Source organism: Hypomesus transpacificus, chromosome 8, assembly GCF_021917145.1.
Source record: "Hypomesus transpacificus isolate Combined female chromosome 8, fHypTra1, whole genome shotgun sequence".
Classification (NCBI taxonomy): domain Eukaryota; kingdom Metazoa; phylum Chordata; class Actinopteri; order Osmeriformes; family Osmeridae; genus Hypomesus; species Hypomesus transpacificus.
Genome location: NC_061067.1, coordinates 9,651,780 through 9,679,438, shown reverse-complemented (window position 1 = coordinate 9,679,438; position 27,659 = coordinate 9,651,780). Strand labels below are relative to the sequence as shown.

Here is a 27,659-nt window from a genome sequence, read left to right as displayed (position 1 = left end):
GAGGCTATTTTTTTGTTGTTGCAGATATTAGCATAAAGGATATGGAATAATCAAAACAACGATTAATGGCTCGTTATACCATTTGTGTTATATGGTTATTTCATTATTTTTTAAAAAACGAAACAACCAAAAACAAGCCGTAATACTTAAGTGTGTTTGAGTTACTAAAATTACAAAACGATATTACGGCCCTATATTGCGTTTGTCAACACGGGTTGCAAAATAGAAAAACCAATGGCCACAAGGTACACGGACCGGGTCGGGAGATAGGTGTGAAATACGGGAGACTCCCGGGTAACACGTGAGTGTTTACCAGGTATGGTGGTGAATGTAGGATATTGAGTGTCCAATTTGTAGGTTAGCTTTGAGCAAGATGATCATGCGGCAAAAGGAAACGCAGCAATTAACCCCGAGGCGTTGTTAGACACACAACTCTACTGGGGCACAGGCCTTATTCATATCCTTGTTTTCTTTCAAGCTTGCGGCGCACTATGCACTAGGCTATTAAAAACTCCCTTGTGTCAAAGAATATAGAAGAACAGAAGGCGAAACGCTGATGCTTTTTTGGTAACACTGTTACTAACAGACACTAGGTTGCGCTTCGGTAGTGCCACTGCCATTTTAGGGTGAATATTCCAACTGGAATTACTGTACAACAGCACAGATAGCTGTATTACATTAAAAAAAACTAATATGGACTTTTCGACAGATCTACAAACACCTTTGTAAGCAGGGATTTGTTAAAACGTTTGTTAACCGAGACCGTAGGTCGAGTCCACATTTGCAGTTTGTCGTATTACCAGACTTGGTACTGAAGCCACCTGTTTGTTTGCTACACCAATTTGCACCGAACATTGCTATGCTCGTTGTTGGATTTCAAAAAAGTCAAACAACTTCCAAATAACTGAAGAAGACGAACCCTTTTTATCAATAATTTCTTCATTGAAAGTTGCTCCCTCGCCATGGCTATCGCTGCCACTGTTTTCGGCAATAAGACTAATTTTCCGCGGTTAACATTAGTTATTCCACTCGAGGTGCTCAGTATATTTTAGTGAGCGTGGGCTACCATTTCTCCGCAACTTCCTGCTGCATCACAGAAATTAAATGGACTGCTGTTCCTAATTATTCTCTTTGGAATATTTGGATTTTTTTAATTTATTTTGGAAGCAGAGCGCGCCTATCCTTAGTAACAACATTTAATTAAACACAACTTATTCTAATCAATGTAATGTTGCCTTCTCTGTCGATATCATGGGACGCTAGTAGAAGTTAGACGCTGAACAGGAAACACAAAACCGGAAAGCGGAAGTAGTTCAGCACCCGTTGGTTGCTGGAGAAACAAGTGGATATACAAACGACGGAAAATGATGCACTGCACGGCACAGTCTGAGCAAGCAGGGGTGCCTGCAGCAGCCTGAAGGGGGCGCCAATATGCCAATTTCTCACATAGTCAACCGATAGATAAGAGAAAACCGCTTCACGGCGGAGAGATTTTTTATTATTTTTATGCTTGTGCGCCCCCCACGTGACATGAAAAAATGATGCCCCGGGCGACTGCCCGGTCGGCCCGTGCCTAAAACCGCCCCTGACTGTTATGCTTCGTTCGTTTGCTAGCCATGTCTCTCCAGGAAAAACCGATATCGCACTTGCCTTTGCACGATCGTAGCTCAGTTTTTCATGGGCGGGCCAGATTATCTGGGCGGGCAAAGCAGAGAGAAGGGCGGTAGCCTGGCTCCTTGTGACGTCACAAGGAGCAGATTTTCAAACAGAGAGTTTGAGTCTTCATTTTTCAAAGCCGGGGAAGAACACCCAGGGCTTGGTTTACACCTATCGAAAATTCTAGCCACTGGGGGACCAAAGGGAGGCTAAGGGAACTCATATTAATGTTAAATAACCTCCTAAAGTGAAGTTTTAATGTTATGTGACCTTTAAATTAGCTGCACGGTCTGTAGAGATCTTGGGACAAAGCCACTTTTTTCGTGTTTTGCTCATGCAGAATTTGGTCAAATAAAATCGGTAAAATAGACGTAATGATTTTTATTTTGTACGAGTTTTAACTTGTCCAGTGGGGCAAGTACATTTCTCTTCCAGACCTGTACAAAAAAACACTTGTCCCGGACAAGCTAATGGTGAGCCCTGTAGGCTACATGGCTGGACTCTTGATACAGTTCAGAATCCATCATATCTTGGACAACCAAAATCAGCAAATCTCACAGCCAAATCAGAGCAATAGAAAATCAATCAGCGCAATTTCAAACCTTTGGTGGGAAAAAAGTGGAAGACTTGTCTGTGAGCTGTCACGTGTGTTAGTCTCTATGTTGCTTATCTAGACCGAAAATTGTGCGACCATTAATGAATACAAGGACAACTTGGCTGCCGTTGCCTTCTCAGCGTGAGAAATGCTAGGTGTGGCATGAGTGAAGGGGCTGAAATGCGTGTGTCTCACGGTCAATGCGTGAAGCTTGAGAACCCTGCTAGTGATTACGTTATTCTGTGTTGTCATCATTACGTTCTTTTTCACAAAACAGCTGATATTGCCAAAAGCAACAGAAAGCTAGTGGACTGCCAAGTCGCTTTCACCCCAAAATGGCGGAAACGTAGCTCTGCTACTGGGCACCGGTGTTGCAATGGAACGTTAAATTGGCATTCACGTCTTGTCAATATAAGTTCTTTGCTTGTGTTATCTTTGGAATCATTGTGACCCTTCAGTCATTTTGACCCCCCCCCCCCCACGTGTTGCGACAACTCATACACAAATAAAGTGAACCATTTTCTATTAACCGTCTGACTGTCACACACCCGAAGGTTAAAAGAAAATGCTTTTATTTGTTTTTGCATTGGGTAGACTTGTCGCAGCACAACCGTGGGTCGTTGTGAACCTTCGAGTCATTGTGATCCGAAGGCAGCACGATACAACAGTTCAGGGACACAAGTGTGATATCAGCTTTGGCAAGGATGTCAATAGTTAACCCTTTCCAGCCTAAGCCAACATTCTGGAAAATTCCATCTGTGGGCAATGTAGAACAGAAGACAGATTAACAAAATCCTTTCATTAAAAGTTATGACGATTCTGGTGATTAGTGGAACATAAAAAAAAACGGAATTCCCCTCCCCCAAAAAGTAGGTAGCACTCTGGCTGGATATTAGGGCTGTCCCCACTCAGTCGACTAATCGATTTTCTGAACGATATGCTCTTGGTCGACTAAGATTCTTTTTGTCGAGCTGCCGTATGGCAGTGTAAGATCTGATCTGTCACCATTGCAGAATTAAAGAAATATTCAACAGAACGTGTATATTATATTATTTAAGACAAATAAAGCAACAAAAATACATATATTTATTTGAAAAAATGTGTTATTGTTTTCCCTTTCGTTAAACTGTGCTTTGTTTTGTTTGTTTTTTGCACACGGCATGAGCACAATTGGCTGCCGAACTACAAACTCTCCTATAGCCTACTTTGTCAGTGTTATTAGGCAAAATGGCAAAGAAATGTGTTGTATGGCAGCATTTAATTTACAGTACATTTACATTTACAAAGTACCGGGTGACTCAAAAAACTTTAAATGCAAACTCTGCCAATAACGGTTTGTTTTTCATAGTTCTACGTTGAATATGATGTGGCGTACCGCCTGAAAACCATAAGTTGGCCTACTTAGCTCATGCTAACACGTGCTGGGTTGACAAATGAATATGCCTATTATAAGAATCACATCCAAATTGAACGATATTATCGTCTCCGGCCAAGACAACAAAATCTTTCACTGTTGCATCGTTCCCCACTCGGCTTCTACGTAAGTTTGCATGCTGCACTTTTTCAGGCAGTGAATAGCGCGCTGATTTACATGTTAAAGAAACAGTATTTTTAATTTGTATTACATTGTAAGAGATAATAAATAATCAGACATTTTGTATAATATCGGCATTTGGTAACAACAGAACTGGTGACATGAGGCTTGTTATTAGTAATATTATAGAGGCTGAATCTGGAATGTCCAGCAACTACATTGAGTCAGATCGGGAAAATGTTGTCAATCTCCCTTCTTACGTATGTATTTCTTTCATATTATCTCTTAAAACAGTGAGGTAAAACATCACACACAATGGTTTGATGAAAAACATTGTGACATTTATAGAAAAAAATCTAATTTTGATTAGTCGATTTTCAAAAGTGCTCAGTCGAGTCTTGGTTGACCAAAGAAAATCTTAGTCGGGGACAGCCCTACTGGATACACCTCTCCATAACTAAAAAAGGTTCAGACTTTCATACACAATCGACCAAATTGGCCAAATAAGGTAGGCCTATATACATTTCTTAAAGCCTAATCTAGCAAATTATATTGCAAGTTTCAAATAAATCAGCAAAAATCGAGGCTACAGTGCTGTTACTGTTTCCCATGGTTCACGCTTTACCGTGCGTGTCCACTACAGTGGAACGGGCGCCACGTCGGCTTCCAATTCGGGCGTAGGGTTTCATTGAAAATGAATTGGAAGCCGACGTGGCGCCCGCTCCACTGTAGTGGACACGCACGGTAAAGCGTGAACCATGGGAAACTGGTTTCCCATATTTGAATGGTCCGGCTGGAAAGGGAATGTGGAAAAAAAAAAGCATTCATTTGAGTGCAAATACAGTTTTTTGGAGCTTCTTCTAATTGTTTTTGATGATCATCATTTAGAAACTATCTTTAGTTTTGTAATGTTTTCTTAGCCTACTTCAATTCTGAATTGTGTGCCCAGTCCGCAGTGCTGCAGTGGCTATTTGGTAAGCTCAGAATGACATGGAATTCTGCATGCATCGGTTTGTGTTTTCGGTTACACACTTTTACAAGCGTTGATTTAGATACTGCGTTTATTTTTTCTGGAATTATCAATCTAAATGAATGCACTGACTAATAAAGTAGATTGTTAAGACTCAAACTTTAGATTTTACTGGGGCCCCCCAGATTTATACTGGGGCACGTGCCCCAGTAAAAAGGGTCTAACGACGCCCCTGAATTAGCCAATAGGAAGAGTGGACCTGTGTATAAAGATGAGTTCTCGGCCGTTTAATTGGGGGTTTAAACTCTCCTAAAGGGGCGCTTGATGATTGTCTCTACTGAACAGACAACTTTCTCTCAAAATGCTGTGCTTTGTTTTAGTCATCTTATCTATACTGTTGCAAACTGTGACGACGCACCAGTACAACGAAGAGTAAGTTGATTTACTGTATTTCTGCGCACTAATATATATAAACGAGTGTATGGGCTGAATTCACGCGGGGAAACAGGGAGGGAACGGATCCTTACCAATGTTGGCCGGGTTTCCCAGATTCGTTAAGAAGCGAATCTGGGAAACCCGGCCGTTAAAAGTAGCCTATGCGATTTTGACTCCTCAATAGTTTTGCTGTGTTTGTTCGGAAAACGTGCATTCATCTCTGTTTGTTCCGACGATCATTGCCGTATTGTCCAATAATTATTAACTATTCAAAATTAATTTAACATTGTCATTCAGGCGAATACATCTTTAGTTTGCCCCAACACCGACGGATGCATCCACCAGAAGAATTTGATAATGAATTGTTAAAGATTTGCAACTGTAAAACTGAGCGCTAGATAAAGATTTAGGCATACCTTCTAACTTGGAGCGCTCAATGCTTGCGTCTTTACATTTGCATTTTACAAGTGCACACTTTTGGCCAAGTCTAATTTGGTCCAAAATATTTGCAAGCAAGGCCACGCGCGTGGCTTCCCGAGTGACACTCATTAGGTGTGCTAATTGGACCAGATTTAGCAAGAAATCCCCCAATTTTTCTGTGCTAGCTTGGCATTGTTTATGTGCTATGGTGAGCACCCATAAGCAGTCCATTATTTATAGATTCCTATAGTAATAACAAACACAAACAATATAACTGATATCATACCTTTACAGTTTTACGTACTTATTAAATCTTACAGATTTTCAGAGGACATACCTTGATGAGCAGACATTGCATCAGGCACTGTTGGGTGCTCATTGCTGCCTGTGTCAGTCATTTATTTGTTCTTCAGAAAGTTCACATTGTTCAATAATATTATGTTCCCCTCACATCAGCCCTATGTAGAATTCCAAAGATTTTTTATTTTGTATTGTATGTGGAAGTAGGCCAGACATTATTAAAATAATGTGGTGTGTATTAGAGATTTTTTTACACAATTTTGAAAACGTTATTAAGATGTGTGGGGATTAAGCTATTTTCATAGATTACTGATTTTCTATAATTGTGTTGGAAACTTAATTGAAAAAGTAAAGGCTGAGGAAGTACACCAGACATTGTTAGCGTAGTCTGGTGTCCGTTTGAGGTTTTATATTCATAAAAATAGTAACTCATAATTTTTCAAAATTGTATGTGTAGTTTTTAACCGGTCCCTAACGCAACGCAGCAAAGTTGCGTTTTTCGAATGTCAAATGTCGAATATGAAACTAACTTCACCTGTGCGGTCCTCCACGCCAACTCTGAACCTCCCGTAGGTCTACGGGCATTTTGACAACAGTTGGAATTGGCGACGCAGATGACCGTACTGTAGTCAGACTGCAGACATTGAATGTGGGAAGAACAGTAGGCTACTCGTAATATTTACATATTTTGTTTTCCTCACACACGTTTTTTTCATTCAATTTCATGATTAGCATGAAGATTACATCCAGCAGAGTTATTTGCGCTTGCACTGAGTGATACTAGTTCCATAAACACCTTGTACAATCCAACTCAAATTTTAAATCAAAATTCAGCGCTTCCTCACAATCAGATTGTCCACTACGGGAGTGCAGGAGGGGGAGGTTCCCTGACTGCATGGAAAACAGGATAACATCACATATCCTACCTTTAGATAACTGCAGAACACAGTGTATAACTAAATATATTTCTTTAATACTGTGCAAATATCCTCATATGTCAAAAACTGGATATATACAGTCGTTAAGCTCCCGTGCAATCGCTACACTCAACGTCCTCGTTATCAGTCCAGACTTTAATAGACTACTGTTCATAACAAAAAACGTTTGTTCTCAAATTGTAACTCAACTCTGGGTATCGTCCGGCACAGTTGACGCCACTCGCAGTTTTTTTTTATTGGTGATCCACCGGCCACCAAATAATTTGGTTTTCTGGCCTCCACTAATTGGCTAACAGTATCTGAGCACTTTCGTTTTTTTGATTGCCATGATTCAGCGTGAAGAACAATGCCAGGGTCATGAGATACTAGATTAGCATTGATGAGGTGCTTTGCATTGACCATTTATGATAAAAAAAAATGGGCGTGTTCAGGGAGGGGTAACATGCTGATTCACGTACGCACACTTGTGGGTAGTCTGTGATTTATAAAGGGAACATTGCGTACAGGTGTGCGTACGCATGGTTTTATAAATCTGAATTATTGTGTGCGTACGCCATTTTAGGCTTTTGGGCATACGTACACTTTTAGTAAGAATCCTACACACAGTTTTATAAATGAGACCCCTGATCATGTATGTCCCTCCCCTCTGCAGTGTCTACGTAGTGACTATGAGCTCCCAGGTGGTGGGTGGGAGTATGGAGAGCCTGTGTGCCCATATTCACAACCCCTCAGCGCTGCTTTCCTTGAGGGTGATCCTTCAGCTGGGGCAGGCACAGCCTGCCACGCTGCTGGAGAAGCCTGGAATCAGGCATAACTTTTATCGCTGCATCTCCTTTAGGGTGTGTTATATTATATGTATTTTTGGCCTGTCCCTGTCTTACTTCATACATTCTTATTTACGTGCACTTCATTTTGTTATCAAAGTAGTTTTGTATAGGCCACGAGAAAAAGCAATACATGTACCTTTTCTGAGAACTCCACACTTTGCTGGGGTATCCACATTTCATGATTTTCACCAGCTAATCTGCCAAACCAAACTGCCCAAATCTAGATTTGAAATGTTTTCCAGGTACCTCATGTGGTCCTTGACACAGTGGCCACCCTCAGTGTCTATGTGACAGGAGGGGTGAAGTCAATGGCCAAGGATACCAAGATCTTCATTACACCTGCCAGATTAATCACCCTTGTCCAGACAGACAAGCCCATCTACAAACCGGGCCAAAGGGGTAGGTTATATTCATATTGAGACTACGGTGGCCCTGAAGTGCAAATGACACCCCCTAATATGAGTACATCCCCCAAATGAAAATACTCCCCCCCGATACGAGTCAACTCCCCCCAAATCGGATGACTTGTTCACCTCCCCCAAAAATGAAAATACTTCCCCCCAATACAAGTCAACTCCCCCCAAATCGGATGACTTGTTCACCTCCCCCCAATACAAAAACGCGCTCCCCCTCCCCAATACGAGTCAACTCCCCCCAAATCGGATGACTTGTTCACCTCCCCCCAATACAAAAACGCGCTCCCCCAAATGGAAAACGACATTACATTAACTCAAAAACACATTACATTAACTCTGAACGGAAAGGGTAGGTACTACACTTTAGCGCTGATTGGATGCAGTAGGCTAACTGACAAGAAATAAGAAATTGATTGACAGAAGTACAAAATGCAACAGCCTGACAGAGTTACGTGCACCAGGACATTTATTTGGGTATTGAAGCATGTAGCATAGGCTATGTATGCAAAAGCATAAATTGCAGTGTTAAACGTAAACATCGATAGCCAAACAACTAGTCCACGTAACTCTGTCATTATCATGAAATTAATCGTTTTGATTTGAAGGAAAGAGGAAACATTAATGTTTACAATTCAGAGTCATTACACTACTCTTTATTTTAATCAGGGTAATTCCTATGAAATAATCTTAGATCTGCTGTTAACGTTTCACAATATAAGTAGCCTAGCCTATGCGCACGCTAAAAACGCAGTTGAAGGAATCAGGACTTTTCAGAATAAAAAACTAATAGTCCACTACAAAAGAATGAAATGCCACAATGACAGAGTAACGTGGACCAGGATAGTTGTTTGGCTATCGATTTTTACATTTAACTCAAAATACTTTTGTCTAAGAAGCCTACTATTTGCTACATTCTTCGATAGCCAAACAAATGTTCTGGTGCACGTAACTCTGCCAGGCTATTGCATTTTGTACTTCTGTCGATCAATTTCTTATTTCTTGTTAGTTAGCCTACTGCATCCAATCAGCGCTAAAGTGTAGTACCTACCCTTTCCGTTCAGAGTTAATGTAATGTGTTTTTGAGTTAATTTAATGTCGTTTTCCATTTGGGGGAGCGCGTTTTTGTATTGGGGGGAGGTGAACAAGTCATCCGATTTGGGGGGAGTTGACTCGTATTGGGGGGGGAGCGCGTTTTTGTATTGGGGGGAGGTGAACAAGTCATCCGATTTGGGGGGAGTTGACTCGTATTGGGGGGGAGTATTTTCATTTTTGGGGGGAGGTGAACAAGTCATCCGATTTGGGGGGAGTTGACTCGTATTGGGGGGGAGTATTTTCATTTGGGGGACGTACTCAAATTAGGGGGTGTCATTTGCACTTCAGGGCCACCGTATGACACCCTTCTGACAAGCTATCCCCTCTGCTGTTGAAGTCACATTGCTCTGTATGGTGTTGAACACCGGGTTGCATGGCGTAAAGATGGATAGTCTGTGGCACACTTGCTAGTCTAATCAAGTCTACTTGCTTCATGGTATTGTTCCTGTATTTGACTGTTTGTCTTCCCTATTCACAGTTCTGTTTCGAGTCGTCTCACTAACTTCTGGTTTTGGGTCACATGACCAGATGGTGAGCTACTTCCTGTGACTATGGAATATTGTTGCTCTGTTAGTTGTGTGTAGCTAGAGGAGGCATAATGACCAGATTTTAAGAACTTCTAGTTTCAGTAAGGTGTGTGTGTGGGGGGGGGGGGACCTGTGGATTAATGTTTTATACTAGGTTTCAGAAGAAGAGATGCAGAGGGTAACAGTTGCATGAAGGGGAAACACCTTGCACAAAGAGACTTAACATTGCTTTCTTTTTTTTCAGTATAAAACTGTGGAGATTCAGGTAAGAATACTTAATATCTAACGACTAACCTTAAAAACCTAATGGATGCCATTGTCTAGGCAGCAAAAGCTTGTCTGAATTGATTCTATTCTGGAATTCTGACACTTTCTGCATTTCTGATTGGCACTCAGGATCCAAACTCCAACCGTATCGCTCAGTGGCTGAACCAGCCAACAGTCAATGCTATCCTAGACCTCTCTCACCCCACAACCCCAGAGGCCGCTCAGGGCCGTTACATCATCACCGTCTGGAACGAGAATGACGAGCAGACCTCCACTGGCTTCGACCTCAAAGAATATGGTCAGTATGGCCCTTACCTGTGCATCTGACTGTCCGAGCCAGGACCAGGCCCCTGGCGATGTGGTTGGTGCTGCAATGTAATGCTGGTCGTCTGTCATTCCAGTTCTGCCCAAGTACGAGGTCACGGTGTCTCTGCCCAGCGTCATCACCATCCAGGACACAGAGGTCACACTGCGGGTGTGTGGAAAGTAAGTTCTACAGCAACCTTGGTCACATGACTCCCTTTCGGTCCCATTTGAAGTATTCCATCAGCATTAAGCCAAGTCTGTTTGCTGGTCCTCAGGTACACGTATGGGAAGCCAGTCCTGGGTTCCGTGACGGCAGAGGTCTGCAGGAAGTCGTACCAATTTTCTCGCAGGCCCGGCGGAGGAGGCTCCGACATCTGCGAGAAGTATAACATGGGTGTGACTGACCCGAGTGGATGTGCAGCACAAGTGGTGAATGTGACTTCATTTGGGTTGTCCCAGTGGGGATATGAAGACCTGTTCAAGGTTCAGGCTGAGATTGAAGAGAGCGGGACAGGTAAGATGGAGGGGGACGAGTAAAGGCCCCATACACATTGATGAAATGGCACCGGTACAGCCGTGAGGTTGGAGCCTGTTTTAATGGTGAGCTGTCCCCTCATTGTTCCTGCAGGGGTTGTCTTGAAGGGCAGTGGCAGTGCCACGTTCACCAGAATCATCAGACAGGTCACGTTTGAAGACGTCTCTGATTATTACAAGCCTGGCGTCCCCTACCAGGGCAAGGTGACCACTGGAACATAAGCCATAGAGTTCTGGAGCTTGTAATTAACTTGAGATACTGACGGTTTAAGGTCAAATATTCCTGCTCATCCTATGCTCTGGAAGTTGTATGTATACTGTTGGAAACTGAAAATGTATATTTTATAGAGGTAATTTTGAGCAGACAGCTCTGGTGTAGCTGTATTGCAGTCATCTTATCATCTGTGGGTTTCCAGATCAAGATGATTAGACCAGACTCCTCTCCTGCTGCCAACGAGCTGGTCTTCTTGTTCCTGACTGCTGGTGGGTCTTTGGGCCCTGATAACTGGGCCCTGACAACAGACAGCAATGGCATGGTGGTCTTCTCTCTGGTCACCACCTTGTGGACGGACAGTGTATCTCTACAGGTCTGCCTTCTCCATAAAAGAAAAGATAAACTGTTTTTTTTCTTCTTTACCATGTCACATAAACACCTACACTGTGAACCACGTCTGTCTTAGGCTCGCTCTAGGCCGGAAGAAGACATGTTTTTTGGACAGGAACGCAGGCCTGAATACCCCCCAGCCTCCCACTACATCACAGCCTTCTACTCCAAGAGCAAAAGCTCTGTGTCTCTCCAGTATGCCAACCAGGTGTTCTCCTGTGAGGCTAATCCTGCCATACTCATCACCTACATCATCAAGGGGAATGAAGGGGATGCAAAACAAAGGACTCTGGACTTCTTTTACATGGTGAGATGCTAGATGAGAACATCTTGGGGCTAAAACAGGGACATTTTTCAACTTCCTGACTTGTCTTCATCATGTCACATCGACTCAAAGCAAGCCAATCCGAAATGGGAGTTTATAGCCAGCCTGTGCTTGTGAATCGTTAGCTTTAAAGATGTGTCTTGACTAATGGTAAGTAAAGAGGAAAGCGTGTTCTGCTGTTACAGCATGAGGTTGTACTCTGCAGGTGATGTCCAGAGGCAGTGTGATGCGACATGGGCGTATCTCAGTGTCACTAAAGAAGAAATCAGGTACAGTCCAGAAATCAGTCACTTCTACCATCAGATGACCTCACTTCCTACAAGACCTAACCATGCTTTTATGTCTTAGACAACCAAGGGAATTTGCTTGTGCCGCTTCGGAACGTGGCTGAACTTTCCCCGGTTGCACAGGTGGTTGTGTACGCAATCATGCCCAGTGGAGTGGTGGTGGCCGACAGCCTGGACTTCCCCATACAGCTCTGCCTCAAGAACAAGGTAGGCTTGTCTCAATCAGTGTCTGTGCATGTAGGACTTTCTCTTCTCCATAGATGCTCAATCAATTCCCCTGTGGAGATGTATACATGGTCACAGTGCATGTGTAGTGTATTTGGCATGCTTGGTGTTTATCTGCCTTGTGTGCAGGTGTCTCTGCAGTTTGCGTCATCCCAGGAACTGCCTGGAGAGGGAACATCTTTCAGGCTGACGGCTCATCCCGGCTCCCTTTGTTCCGTCAGGGCCATCGACCAGTCTGTCCTGCTGCTGCAGCCTGAAGAGGAGCTCAGCATCAAATCTGTACCCTACTGCTCCCATCTGACCACACACTCTGAACAGGGCTTGAAATTGACAGTTTTTGGTTGCATACGCTCCCGAAATTGTCTTTGCGACCTCAAAATATATTTGGAGAGCATTTGTTGTCTTTGCAAATGATCGTTATGGTGCTACTTTATTTCTTTACCAAACACTTGCTAATTAGCCTCTGTAATGTGACAGGGAGCGAGCTAGCACATAAAATGAATCTAACATAAAAATTGTAGATTTTGGTGCTTCTAAATCTTTATACAAATGTAGGAGCACCAGTGCCACCAAGTTCATTTCAAGCCCTGGTGAACACCATATCAACACAAGTCCCTGCTCACAGAGTTGTTCCAGGTATCCGTTTGTTTTGTGTATGCAGGTGTATCGTCTACTCCCAGTCCAGAAGCTGTCAGGCTATGTTTACAATATAGAAGATGATGAATCATCCTGTGATTCTGCTGTAGATGGGAGACGATTCGGCTTCTTTTGGCTGCCTCGCAACGTGAACGACGTCTACACTGTCTTCAGAGTGAGTCCTGTGGAGGGATGGCATCTTAAATATATTACACATTGTGTGTGCGTTTTTATCCATTTGAAATATGAAAACGATGTTAGTTACTGTACTACTTTTGGTAGTCATTTGAAATGGACTCATTCTCCATCTTTGACGAGTAGCATGTACCTGCAGAGCCGCAGAGCCGTAGAGCTGCAGTTTCAGGACCACAATTTCAAGACCACAGTTCTAGGACCCTCGTTTTATCTGACATAACCATGGACCGGAACAAGATAATAAATATTTTCCTGCAGTAGTGAATGTAGGTTACGGCTCAACATTAAATTATAACAAGAAGAGGAAGTGATGTAGGCTAGCTTGTTTCATTACAAGATGGACGAGAATCAGAGTGTAAGTAGCTAATTTGAATCACGTGTGGTTATGTATAAAACGATTCTGGTGTCTTGAATTTGACAATAAAGTTAACATTAGCTAGCTAACTTCAACTTTGTCAATCATTTCACGACACCGGAGAGGTTTTATACATAGCCACACGTGATTCACATTAGCTACTTTTACCTATGAGCTACACTGATTGCCAAACATACAACTAAAAACCAAGTTGAAGACAGAAAGTATTGTTTGTGGGGAATACTGCTTTGGTCGCACTCTTTTTGGTCTTTTGGTGGTTGCGAAAATCTAGAAATCCTTCAAAATGTTGCTCTCAAGAGTGGTTGATGGGGTGGAGGGAAGGATGAAGAGTTGGATGGAGCGATGCAGGTGTATTTGGTGGAGGGGATGCGGTGGATGTGATACTGCAATGTTTATTATTGTGTAGATATATTAAATATATCCATATTTGAATGATCAAATTCCCCAGTTTTCTTGGTTTCTTGCCTCTCCCAAACCATTCAAATAGCCTATCTTGTTGCGATCTAGTGACAGGTACTCTAGTGACACGTCATAACGAGGGTCCTAGAACTGTGGTCCTGAAACTGCAGGTCTCCGGCTCTGCAGGTTCATACTATTGTCTTTGACCAGGGACTTGTGCAGCTCTGACCTGTAGCTTTCTCTTTTCAGGCTATTGGAATGAAACTCCTGACTAACTCTGACGTGAAGAAGCCTGTCAACTGTGATGAGTACCCTTGGCCTAGTATGTCAATGTTTTAACATGCAACAACATGGCCCATGTTAACATTTTGGAATATAAAGGCTACATCTTACTGGTGTAGTTTTCATACACAAGATGTCAACCTTAGCGGTAAAAATTCTACTGGATACAGTTGAAATTCAGACATGTTGGGACTGACCATGAACCGTAATTCCCAGTTATGATGGCCCGACAAGACATCCCAAGCCCACCAGCCCTCGAAAATGTCCAAGATGAGAATGTGCGAACGTATTTCCCTGAGACCTGGATCTGGGACCTGGTGCCTGTTGGGTAAAGATAATACAGATTTTTTGTAGTGTTCAATAAATAAGCTTGGGTCATTTTAGCTCAAGTGCAGCGTCAGAATTATTGTGGAACTTCCCCAAAATACTTGGACCAACTTAATCATCATTGCTAGATTTCAAATGAAAACTACTAAGTAGCCTGGGCATGCTGTTGGATCCTTCCAGACTTAACCATCCAGGTTCTCCCTCTCCAGAAACTCTGGCTCAGTGACGGTTCAGAAGACCGTACCTGACACCATCACTAAGTGGGCTGCCGGTGCTTTCTGCGTGTCCTCTGTGGGTCTAGGGCTGGCTCCCAGTACGGCCCTCACGGCCTTCCAGCCCTTCTTCGTCAGTCTCACCTTACCGTACTCAGTCATCCGCGGCGAAGTGTTTGTCCTCCGGGCCACTGTCTTCAACTACCTCACCAAGTGCATCATGGTAAATATTAACTCTTTGTGTTCGGGTTTGATCCAAGCCCCCACCCCTCGCCCCTCGGCTTGAGGCAACGGCCCGGTGGATGTAGGTGGTATTGCATGTATGGTTAGGTTTCCGACTCTTCCTGTCGTTTTTATTCTATTAACTCCATTCAACATTAACAAGACCATCTCCCCCAATAATTTTAGTTTGATTCTCGAACCTGGCTCATACTACTAGCTTTTTCATAGAATAATTTTTCCTGATTTTTGCTAAGTTTGAAACCAATCCAAAATGGGTAAACTAGCAACCCATTTATTTGCTTAGTCAATGAAAGTTGCTTGCAAATTTGCTGGCGGATACTAACAGGGCACGAGCACAAAAGTTCACATGGGCCGATAGCTGATTTACATGAGCTCTCGGAGCTAGGGAAAAAAAGAGCCACTGTTTAAAGCTAGACAGGAAGACACGGAAGTGGAAAGATGGCCGCGTCCAGTCTCGCGATCTCGCTTGCCTCACTGCGCCACTAAGCACTTTTCATAGAAATGAATGGGGACGCCATCTTGGAAGACAAAAGTAGCTTACTCTAGTTATATTAACTCTATGGTTTGATCTTGTTTGATGCGGGGGATTTGGAGTTTGATGTAGTGGTGTCACAATCACTGAAACTAGGAGTTCGACTGAGCGATACTTTTTTCCTTGTTATGGACTGAACATAGTATGGAACGCCGAGTTAGTCACAATTACATAAATAAATAGATAAATGAATAGATAAATACATACATAAATAAATATGGCTATGAAATAAACTGTGAAATAAAAAAGATAGCAATAAATATATAAATATAGCATTATATAATTATATAGCTGAATCCATTTACCGACATCAATAAATAAATACATTTATTTATTTCAAAATGATGTTTTTTTAAAGACAACATTTATTTACTTCATGGGACTTTTATTTCCTAATGCCACATTTATTTATTTTTTGAGACTTTTACGCACCACATTTATTTACACATATATTTCCACGCCACATTTATTTCTGTGCTGTATTTATTTCCGATCTCACATGCAAACGAGAGGGGGGTGCTTATCTTCTTAAACAGGCTCTGTTAAAAACTAAAAGCTAGAAATGTTTACCATGGTTGCTACATTACGAGAAACAAGAAAACAATGCGATTGGCCATCGCTAGCGAAAATCGCTCGCGATTCGAAAGCTTCGAAATGCATTGTCAATTCGGATTGGCACACTGAAATGCTCCTCACTTAAAAGAGTGTGAAGCAGTGTTGACACAAAATCAGTCAGCTGCCATTTTCAGCTTTCTCCTTGATGCCCACAATACGTATGTTCTGTCTGCAAGCACGGTCTTCCATATAGCTTAGCTTGTTGCTGCTTGGACTGGGAAGCTAGATTAGTACATAGCCTGTATAAATCCTCAATACATTTCTCGTGAGAGACAGTGGCTTCTTCCGTAGTGGTCACTCTGGCCTTGATATCCGACACGTCGGCTCTCAAGCTTGTGATAGTGGTGTTCATCAACTCTATAAACCGCTTGTCCACATTTTCACTTAAGAGTTCTGATGGCGGATAGCACGTCTTGAATTGTAGCGTTAGCAGAGTTAGTTAGCAACTGCGTCGTTCTCCTCGTAGCTAGTACTGTCGCCGCCTTCTGAGAGGTGAGAGTGCCCTTCTTCTTCTCCATGTTTTATTTGAACAGATTTAAATTAATGGGTTTGATAAGTAAATAAAAAAGTGTGAAAAAAAGTTTTTTTAAAACAGAAGTTTCTGGAGCTCTGCCCCCCACTGAGCGATACTTGATGGGCAAGGTATCCTGAAGTAGCCTGGCTCTGCCGTCCTACGTACTTCCGCTCAATTAGCGAAAAGAGGGAGTGGCTGAGAACGATGACGTTGATGTCGTTAGTTTGTGTTGTAGTTCCGCAATGGCGTTGGAGAAAGATGCGAGTTAAGCCATTCGGTCCGTTGTGGTAACGCTGCCGAATATCCGACAGCTAAAGCCGGAGCAAGAACAAGTTTTGCTGAGTTTTGTTGGTGGCCATGATGTTGTGGCCCTCCTCCCCACGGTGTTCGGGAAAGGTTTGATTCTCCAGGTACGGCAGCTAGCTCTGTTACAGTGGTGGTGAAGGAATTGGCTAAGGCGAACGCTAGCGATTGGTTATGGCAGATCAGAGTGGCTCTGGGCAGATCCAATAGTTTTAAACTTCAACTGACTACCCTCCTACAAGGAAGTCAACGCTTGTCAATGGAGCAAGGCCAGACTCTCTGTACAAATGAAATGTACGAGAGTCTGGTTAGGACCAGACTAATCCTGAAGGTCCTGCCTTTGCTCCTCAGGTGCAGAGGTGTCAAGACCTTACTTAAGTAGAAATTTTGGGTATCTATACTGTAACGATGGCGCTAGGGGTCTATATTGGAGTGGATGCGTAATAATCGGACGCAGAGAAGAAGACCTTTTTATCCTGTGTCCCATACACCGCTCGACTACAGGTTTTATTACTACACCACCAATCACATGTGAATGCCAACAACAAGTCATTAACTCACATACAATTCACAGTTATGGCAACAACGATAACTTATAGTTACTAATATCCATACATCATCCACTGACAAACCTAATTGACAGAACAACAACACTCAACTCAAACATGCATACAACATTAACCAAACATGAAACAAGTATGTGAATTGCGCCACCCACAATCCTTTGCGCCAACAGCGCGAGTTAACACGCGACCAATCCGTGGGTCGCTACATAGCCCCCACCTGAGGGGTCAGTCGTCCCCGACAACCCCATCACCCAACAGGTAGTCTCTTAAGTGTCCTGGCCGTAACCGCCGCCGAGTTGGCCTCCTGGGACTGGTAGAAGGTGCCATAGGGGGGGGGTTACATTGTCCAGTGGGAATGGTGCCGCTGGTGTCGTTCTCTGCTCCACCCGTCTCTGGAGCAAGCGGGCGATATGGTGATAGTCTGTCCTGGTGCAGCACCACCACACGCCCCCGACCAGGCATGCGCACCCGATACACCACCTCAGAAACCCGTTCCATAACCTCACTAGGCCCCTGCCAGTGACTGCATAGCTTGGGTGACACCCCCTTCTTACGAGTAGGGCAATACACCCAGACCTTGTCACTGGGCTTGAAGGTCAGCTTCCGACACCGGGTGTCGTAGGCTCTTTTCTGCCGCACCCCAGAGTTAGCCTGGGCCTGACGAGCGTACTCATGGACTACTTGGAGGCGATCTATCAACCTCCGGTAGTAATCCATCTCCTTTCCTCCAGCAATCTCCGGCTCGGGCGGGGTCCCGAAAACCAAGTCCACCGGTGTCCGTAATTCCCGCCCAAACATGAGGGCAGCTGGTGTGCACTGGCTGGACTCTTGGACGGCCGTCCGGTACGACCACAGGACCAGGGGCAGGTGGCGATCCCAGTCCCGCTGATGTTGGCTGGTCAGGATGGCGAGCTGGGTAGCCAGGGTGCGGTTGAACCGCTCCACCAGCCCATCGCTCTGAGGGTGGAGAGGTGTCGTCCTCGTCTTGGATACTCCCAGCCGTCGGCAGACCTCGCTAAAGACCTGGGACTCGAAGTTCCGCCCCTGGTCACTATGGAGTTCCGCAGGGACCCCGAAGCGGGCAAACATCTCCTCTACCAGCCTTTCCGCAGTTGTGGTGGCACTCTGATCCGGCACCGCGTATGCCTCCGGCCATTTGGTGAAATAATCCATGGCCACGAGGACGTAGCGGTTGCCGGAATCAGTCGCTGGAAAGGGCCCAAGTATGTCCACCGCTACTCGCTCCATCGGAGCCCCCACCAGGTACTGCTGCAATGGGGCATGGGAGCGCTGCGTTGGCCCTTTCTTAGCAGTGCAAAGGTCACAGCAGTGCACATACAGCTCCACGTCCCGTCGACAACCTGGCCAATAGAATCGGCCCCTGAGGCGGCGGAGGGTCTTGGCGATGCCGTAGTGCCCCGCCCCCACCGAGCCATGGACGGTCTGAAGGACCTGTTGGCGGAGTTCACGGGGTACCAGCAGCTGTAGGAGGTCGCTTCCCCGGCCAGGAGCTTTCCACCTCCGGTGCACCAGCCCGTCATGGAGCTCCAAGTTGCCCCACTGTGATTGGTAAGCCTTAACCTCCGGTCCGTGGGCAGACACTTCTGTCCATTCGGGACGCCGCCCCGTCGCCAGCCAGTTGATTACCACCGCCAAGGTTGCATCGGCCTCCTGGCATTGTTGCAGCTGAGCGGAGGTCCATGGAGAACTCCCCTCGCAGTCAGCTGTCTGAATGGCTGCCACCGTCAGTGGTTGGTCCCGCTCCTCTTGTCGTTGGCAATACCGACATTCCAAGACTGCACAGGGGCGGCGGGAGAGGGCATCAGCATTAGCATGCAACCGCCCTGGTCGATGCTGGATCTCGAAGTCATACTCCTGTAGGGCCTCCAGCCAGCGAGCCACCTGGCCCTCCGGGTTCTTAAAGTTCAACAGCCAGGTAAGGGAAGCATGATCGGTGCGCACAAGGAAATGGCTGCCATGCAGGTACGGCCGGAATTGTCGCAGTGCCAGGACCACTGCCAGCAGCTCACGCCGGGTCACACAGTAGTTCCTTTCAGCTCGGTTCAGAGTGCGGCTAAAGTAGGCTACTGCGCGCTCCACCCCTCCAACACTCTGGGACAGTACGGCGCCAACTCCCACGTTGCTGGCATCAGTGTCCACGATGAAGGGCTGTTCCGCATCTGGGTAGGCCAAAATGGGAGCCTCGGTAAGGTCAGTTTTTAGCTGGGTGAAGGCTCCGGCACACACGTCGTCCCAGTCAAAGGGCTGTCCCTTGTCAGTCAGTCGATGGAGGGGTTTGGCAATCGTGGCGAAGCCCCGGACGAAACGCCGGTAATAGGACGCCAGGCCCAAGAAGCTCCGCAGTTCGGTGACGTTGGCAGGGGGTGGCCAATTCTGGACTGCGGCCACCTTAGCGGGGTCGGTAGCTACCCCGTGCGCGCTGACCACATGGCCCAAGAACTGCGTTTCTCTTGTCAGCAGGCGACACTTGGCAGGGTTCAACCGCAACCCAGCCTGACGAATGGCTTCAAAGACCTCTTGCAGGTTACCCAGGGCTCGGTCAAAGTCGCTGGCATGCACCAGCAGGTCATCCAGGTATACCACACAACGACTCCGTGGTATTTCAGCCAGTACCCTCTCCATCAGCCGTTCGAACGTCGCTGGTGCATTACAGAGTCCAAACGGCATAACACGAAACTGCCACAGTCCCTGTCCAATGGTAAAGGCAGTCTTTGGTCGTGCGTCAGGGGCCAACTCCACCTGCCAGTAGCCACTACGCAGATCAAGGGAACTGAACCAGCTGGAGCCTGTGATATGGTCGAGGGCGTCATCTATGCGAGGGAGGGGGTAAGAGTCCTTCTTGGTCACCGCGTTGAGACGTCGATAGTCCACGCAGAACCGCCAGCTGTCATTCTTTTTTCGAACCAGGACAGCTGGTGCGGCCCACGGACTGTCAGAGGGCTCAATTACCCCAGCAGCAGCCATCTCCCTAACTTTGTCTTCTGCCACCTGTCGCTTGCCGAGGGCCAGCCGGTGAGGCCGCAGGCGGATGGGTTGGGCGGTACCGGTGTCGATGGAATGCTGAACCAACCCCGTCCGCCTACAGTCCTCATCCTTTGCTGCAAAGATATCTGCATAGTCCTCTAGGAGGTGCCTCAACTGGCCGCACTGCTGTTGGTCAAGGCCATCACTGCTGCGGCGGCAGAGTTCCCTCACCGCCTCAGACGTCTCCGCCGATGTATGGTTGGTAGGCTGACCTGGCATGGAGTCGCTGGTGGCAGCTGTTTGGCAGCTGGCTTGCTGGTCTCTGACCTTTGTGTTCTTGTCCTGGCCGGCCTGGAGCGCCACAGTCTCCCCACCAAGGGTGATGGCTGCCCTCAGGACATCAACATAGGCACCCCAACGGGACAACAGGTCCAGGCCGATAATGCACGAGTCCTGAATATTGGCAAGCCAGAACTCGTGCTCCGCCTCCTGGTTCCCAGCCTGGATCCGCAGATGCTTCTTCCCCTTTGTAGCAGCCTTCTCCCCTGTCACCGTCACCAGGTTCGTGTCTGACTTTGCCCATGCGCCGGAGAGCGTCCCCATGGTTCCTGGAAGGACGCCAGGACGCACCAGTGAGACGGTAGACCCCGTGTCTACTAGAGCTTGGCAGGGTTGGCCATCAAGCCAGCAGTCCAAATACAGTCCCTTAGTGTTGCCTACACGACCAATCAACAGTTCTTGGCTTAAGGGAGGGGCCAACGATTGGGGTGGCGGGCCCCTCACTGCGCCACCCCCCCGTCGTTTCCCGTCTGCTGTGGTGCTCTGGAGACTGGTGCTGGTGCTGGGCAGTCACGGGCAATGTGACCAGGTTCGTCACAACGATAGCACCGAAGAGTGGATCGAGGTCGACGGTTCCCAGCTGGGGCTGGCCGCCGCTGAAACTGCACCTGACAAACTGGCTCGGCCTCCTCACCCTCACAGTCGATGGCCCGGACGTGTGGAAGGGACAGCCGTGGGGCAGCCTGAGTGCAGAGCACCGCCTCTGCCCGTACCGCTTCTTGAAGAGCCCCCTCCAGGGTTCTGGGCATGGTGAGACGCACATGCTGGCGTAGCTGCTCTGGCATAAGCCCCTTGAGGAATGCATGGAGAGCCAGCTCCCCTCTTGCAGCGGCGTCGAACATTGGATAGCCATGGCGGGCGTAGAGCTGGATATCTGCGGCGAAAGCGCCCAAACTCCCTCCCTCCTGGCGGCGACAGCTGGCTAGCCTGTCCCTACTCTGGTCAGGGAATGGTGGCTGCCCGAACCGCCTCTCCAAGGCCCCGGTCAAGGTCTCCAGGTTCCGCTGTTCTCCCGGGGTCAGATCCAGGAGCACCTGCAGCGCATTTCCCTCCAGCGCCAGGGCAAGATGAGTGGCGGCTTCCTCGCTGCTCCAACCACCATGCCACACTGCCAACTGGAACTGGGCAAGATATGGCTCCAGGAGCGTCTCTCCATTGAACTTGGGCACCTTCGCTGGTGTTCTTGGCATGGCAGTGGAACGGGGCAGGATGGCCCCAACATCCACCTGTGGGGACGCCCCAGGTAGGTCAGGTTGGATGTCCACAGCTATGGCTGTGTGTTCTGTGGTTCCACTCCCGGCCTCTAGGGGGCGACAAGGCCGTGGCACACTGGACCCATCAGCGTGGGACGACGTTCTTGCCCTGGAACGCTCCATCTTCAGCCTACGTTTCTCCAGGTGTAGCTGAGTCCTCTTAATGGTCTCTTCAAGATCTGCGATTTTTTCCTCCATCCTGCGTGGTTGCGCCATCCCACTTCTGACACCAATGTAACGATGGCGCTAGGGGTCTATATTGGAGTGGATGCGTAATAATCGGACGCAGAGAAGAAGACCTTTTTATCCTGTGTCCCATACACCGCTCGACTACAGGTTTTATTACTACACCACCAATCACATGTGAATGCCAACAACAAGTCATTAACTCACATACAATTCACAGTTATGGCAACAACGATAACTTATAGTTACTAATATCCATACATCATCCACTGACAAACCTAATTGACAGAACAACAACACTCAACTCAAACATGCATACAACATTAACCAAACATGAAACAAGTATGTGAATTGCGCCACCCACAATCCTTTGCGCCAACAGCGCGAGTTAACACGCGACCAATCCGTGGGTCGCTACATAACTTTACTGAAGTAATTATTTTTCAGACGACTTTCTACTTCTATTCCTTACATTTTCACGCAATTATCTGTACTTTCTACTCCTTACATTTTTTAAATAGCCTCGTTACTCTAATTTCAGTTTGGCTTGTTTTCATTCCGGCTTGTCATCGTTCAAAAAAACACAAAATAATAACCTATCCAGATAAATTGCGCCATCCGGATAGAGTGAATTTGATTGTGGTTGGTTGAGAAGTATAAACATATACCATTCCGACACCCTATTGGTTTGTATGCAAACCATCGCTCCTGCACATGACGCAAATCATGTCACACTCCGGCAAGGAAATAGCAGATGTATGTAGCCTAGGATGACCGTGGCAGAGACTCAAAAAAATGTCCCAACCAAGCACCAGCCAGGAGGTTGGTAGCCGGGAAGACCAGACAACCCTTCTACATGCCTGGCCGTACCTGGAATATTTTTTTTAAATGGTTGGATGAAAAAACAACTTTCGAATGCGCTGCAAACTCTGCGCACCCAAGTACCACAGCTAATGGCTTTCAAAAACTCGCTGTCTAATTTTAATAAAGGTTATTGATAACTTGCCTCTGAAGTTTGACTTTTGCACTATTACAATAATTATAGGCAACTAGTCATCATATCTTTAGATCCATGCACGACACATGTTAATGTTAAGTAGTACACATGGTTCTTTAATGTATTTGCATTGTACAGCCCAATTCTTTCAACATTAACATTTCAATATAACATTATAGTCAATATGGCCATTAGGAAAACAAATGGGGGGGGGGGGGGGTCGTGCATTATAGGCCCCTGTGGTGCAGCCTAAGCCTTAATGTTATTTTTTACCCCTTACATTACTACTTTTATACTTAAAGTAGTTTTGAAACCAGTACTTTTACACTTTTACTTGAGTAGAAAGCTTGAGTTGATACTTCAACTTCTACAAAAGTATTTTTAAACCCTAGTATCTATACTTCTACTTGAGTAATGAATGTGAATACTTTTGACACCTCTGCTCAGGTGAAGGTGACACTGTCAGAAGCAGACCATTTCTGCGTAACACCCTGTGGTGCCTTCCAGTTCCAGCTGTGTGTGTGTCCCGGCGAGAGCCAAACTCTCCGTTGGATTATCCACCCCACTGCCCTAGGTGACATAAAAGCGTGGGACTGAGGGGCAAGTGAGGTGAGAAACCAGGCAAAGACTTGCATCCTGTTTCTGAATGTTTCAAATTGTCTTTAGGGGAGCTGAGTGTGAAGGTGAGTGCAGAGGCTATAAAGACCACGGATCTCTGTGGTGAGGAGTTGCCCATTGTTCCCGAGAGGGGTCGCATTGACACGGTGATCCAGACATTGTTGGTGGAGGTGAGTGAGTCATATCAAGGGTTCATGCCCATCTGAACCTAATGTGTATAACCTGTGATCCAAAATCCTTGAAATGTTGTACTTTGCTCTTCTAGGCTGAGGGCACCCAGGAGACTGTGAGCTACAACTTTCTGCTCTGCCCTGCAGGTGACCCTGCTGCTGGTGGTGTCATGACACTGGTGGGTTGCAGATCTGTTGGTTGAGGTTTTTGATGGGTAATGGTCTTGTCCACTTGTCTCTAGACGGTGCAAAAGTGGAGAGCATCTCTTTGCGGCTGCCCGCCGTGTTTGTGATTGGATCTGCAAAGGCATCGCTCTCTGTCCTGGGTAAGAACCTCCAGTACTGTACCCTCAAACTTCAGTACTTCTGCCACTTTGCTGTAGATGCTGTATTTTTTCCAAATTTCATTGGCTCCCATAAGCGGGAGTTATTTCGACTTGATGGTGCCACAGTATCCCATGTAGATGTAATACTTTCCCCAACAACGTTACTGATCCTTGCTGCCCTCCTCTTAGGTGACCTGCTGGGCCGAGCTTTGAAGAACCTGGACAGCCTTCTGGCCATGCCCTCTGGCTGCGGGGAGCAGACCATGCTTCAGTTTGCTCCCAACGTCTACATCCTGGCGTACCTGCAGAGCACCCATCAGCTGACGCCTCAGATCAGGGACAGGGCCGTAGCCTTCCTGCAGGGTGGTGAGTCAGAGGGATGGATAGTTAGGTGACACGTGCTGGACAGTTGGGTGATGGACAGTTGGGTGACATGTCGGTTATCCTACCATGCAGTCTGCACTTTTATGAGCTGTAGAAAAACAGGAAAGATGACCATGACCTATATGTACACTACAATACCAGCACTTGTCACAAATGCTTCGATGAATGGGAAGGGGTTGGCTTGCTGGCTCATGAAGGTGTTTGGTGTTATTTTCTGCTTTTGCATTCTCGTTAACTGCGGTGTTCTTGCAGGCTACCAGAATGAGCTCACCTACAAACACAAGGATGGCTCGTACAGCGCCTTTGGCGAAAGGGATGGGTCTGGCAACACCTGGCGAGTTAAACGTGCAATACATGGCAATGACGCTGTAGTCATTACAACATTTCTCAACTGATGGCACTAGATAAATGTGTGCACGCCCACAGGTTGACCACCTTCGTCATGAAGTCTTTCGGAGGGGCGCAGCCCTTCATGTTTATCGACCCCGTCCACATCACCATGGCGAAAGAATGGTTGGCCAGTCTGCAGCAGCCTGATGGCTGCATCAGCTCTGTGGGGAAACTCTTCCACAATGACATGCAGGTAAAGGAGAGAGGTGGACCAGTTCATTACAACCCATATATTGTAGCAACCATGATTGGCTCACTTTATTGCCGACCTGTTATTGGCCAACTTTGTTTTCTAGTTCTCCTGAGTGACTTGTCTGTTTTCAGGGAGGGGTGAGCGATGACGTGTCCCTGACTGCCTATGTCACTGCTGCCTTTCTGGAGCTGGGACACAGCACCACTGTGAGTGGGAAATGACTGTCGGGTCTTGCTGTAACCTACCCATGACCATACCTGTAACCCTGACTCTGGCTGTGTCCCCAGGACCCCATGGTGACGAAATGTCTGATCTGCTTGCGGAGTGCTCTAGCGGTCCCACTGGACAACCTCTACACTGTTGCCCTGCTGTCTTACACCTTCACCCTGGCGGGGGACCAGGTCACACGGAGAATGCTGGTTACACAACTGGACCAAGCCTCCATCCTCGCAGGTACTTGGCCAGTTGGTTGAATGGACAAATAGTTTTGTAGCAATCAAGTGGTGGGTACAACCATTTTTTGGGTGGAGAAACTTTTTTGTAGAGATCCAGTCTGTGATTGCCCCTGCAACTCACACACACACACACACCTGCAGATGGTGCTCGTCACTGGGAGAGAGCTGCCACTCCTGGCAGTCGCCTGAACTCCATCGATGTGGAGATGACCTCGTACGTGCTGCTTGCGCTTCTCTCTGGGCCGATCATGAACGACTTTGGAATGGGATACGCAGTCACCATAGTCCACTGGCTAGTCAAGCAACAGAACTCCTATGGAGGATTCTCTTCCACACAAGTACGAACCTGCGTTTCTACCTTCTAGCATGAGCCAAACCCACATACTGTCGGGTTGTTTTTAAATGAATCAGCTGACCGTGTTTTTCCGTCTTTCACTAGGACACTGTGGTGGCGCTACAAGCCTTGGCCCAGTACGCTGCTGCCACTTACAGTCCGGAAGGTTCCACTAGCGTGGTGGTGACCTCTGCCAGTGGCTGGAGAGGAGAGTTCACGGTGAACCAGCAGAACCGTCTGCTGTACCAGCAACAGCCACTACAGGATGTTCCTGGAGATTACACCATCCGCGTTGAAGGGCAGAGCTGCGTGTTTATCCAGGTCAGACTGCTGGACCCCATAAACGACACCGATCCAACCTTGCTGTGGTTGTCTGACCAATGTCCAATGCGTTTCAGATCTCTCTCCATTACAACATCCCTCCTCGTGCAGATTTCTCAAGCTTTACCTTGACTGTTGAGGTGGGAGGGTTATGTAAACCCAAACCCTCCCTCAAGGTAGTGGTTACAGTCAGGTACTGATTCTTTTAGAACAATTTGAGCAGTTTGAATGCAATAGAAATGCTTATTTTTGTACGGTTAAAAGCAGGTTAAAGCAGGATGTATTCTGATTCTGAGGTATGACCTGCCTGTTTAAAATGTATTTTTAGGTACAATGGTCAAAGGAAGGAGACCAACATGGTCATTATTGACTTTAAACTACTTTCTGGCTTTATACTGGACAAGAGCTCACTCGATGCTGTGAGTTCAGAAGTGAAGTTCACTAGAATTGGCTCATGACATGTATAGTACATCTGAACTGTTGAACTCATTCCTATTCTTACAGCTTAAGACTACAAATACGGTAAAGCGTGTCGATGAAAAGGATGGGAATGTGATCATCTATGTAGAAAGGGTAGGTGACAAAGCTCTTGGTCTGAATTGTACATCTTCAATTTTGATGGCTGTCTAAATCTGGACATCTTGGAGAAGGTAACCCCTGATATCAAATGAGGGCATTTTAGTCTAATGCAAGACCTTGTTTTTCAGTTGAAGCAGAAGGAGCCCGTGTCCTTTGCCCTTGTCATCCTGGAGGATTTCAGTGTAAACAACCTCAGACCTGCAGTGGTCAAGGTCTACGACTACTACAAAACAAGTAAACACCTGCATCACACACACCATGGGGGGTGTAATACGTGAATATGCTTGTTCTAAATTTGAGTCTCTCCTCAGGTGATGAGGCGGTTATGGAGTACAGCTCTTCATGTGTATAGAGTAAGTTATCACCTCTGGTTTACTACAACTCCTGTAACCTAATCTTTTCGCTGCACTGTTTTCCCGCAATGGATGCAATCTGGCCTTTTACTACCTTTGCTGTAACTAATTTCTCTTTCTTGCCCAAATTACACATCCTGTCCATGGTTTGGCAGTTCTACATCTACACAGGTCATGATGTCATCAATCTGAGACATCTGTAGACCCAGCTGCATCGGTGCAAGTGGACCTACTTTGCCATTGGCAGCTTTTAAGAGCCAACATACATCGATTTTACAGTCTTTGTTGTTCCAGCAATAAAACACTTTTGTGACGCAA

General features: G+C 46.3%; 1 protein-coding gene across 4 annotated transcripts; it reads left to right on the top strand.

Annotated features, from left to right (window-relative positions):
• The first annotated feature begins 224 nt into the window (after positions 1 to 224).
• On the top strand, positions 225 to 27,659 carry LOC124470169 (alpha-2-macroglobulin-like protein 1). Of its 4 annotated transcripts, none has more exons than XM_047023932.1 (35): positions 225 to 316; positions 7,501 to 7,687; positions 7,918 to 8,074; positions 9,662 to 9,714; positions 9,955 to 9,975; positions 10,107 to 10,275; positions 10,379 to 10,463; positions 10,559 to 10,797; positions 10,912 to 11,021; positions 11,234 to 11,404; positions 11,498 to 11,728; positions 11,952 to 12,015; positions 12,095 to 12,240; positions 12,388 to 12,537; positions 12,920 to 13,069; positions 14,114 to 14,186; positions 14,363 to 14,474; positions 14,683 to 14,908; positions 23,666 to 23,792; positions 23,885 to 24,006; positions 24,102 to 24,153; positions 24,249 to 24,332; positions 24,522 to 24,698; positions 24,969 to 25,050; positions 25,143 to 25,299; positions 25,431 to 25,505; positions 25,587 to 25,752; positions 25,896 to 26,092; positions 26,194 to 26,409; positions 26,487 to 26,602; positions 26,738 to 26,828; positions 26,914 to 26,982; positions 27,117 to 27,222; positions 27,300 to 27,341; positions 27,497 to 27,659. In XM_047023932.1, the coding sequence occupies exons 2-34, from the start codon at positions 7,517 to 7,519 to the stop codon at positions 27,338 to 27,340; spliced, it is 4,206 nt and encodes a 1,401-aa protein (XP_046879888.1). In that variant the 5' UTR covers positions 225 to 316; positions 7,501 to 7,516; the 3' UTR covers position 27,341; positions 27,497 to 27,659. The 4 variants fall into 4 exon arrangements, with proteins under 4 accessions (XP_046879888.1, XP_046879889.1, XP_046879887.1 ...); XM_047023931.1 differs by lacking the exon at positions 225 to 316 and adding an exon at positions 5,102 to 5,187; XM_047023933.1 differs by lacking the exon at positions 7,501 to 7,687.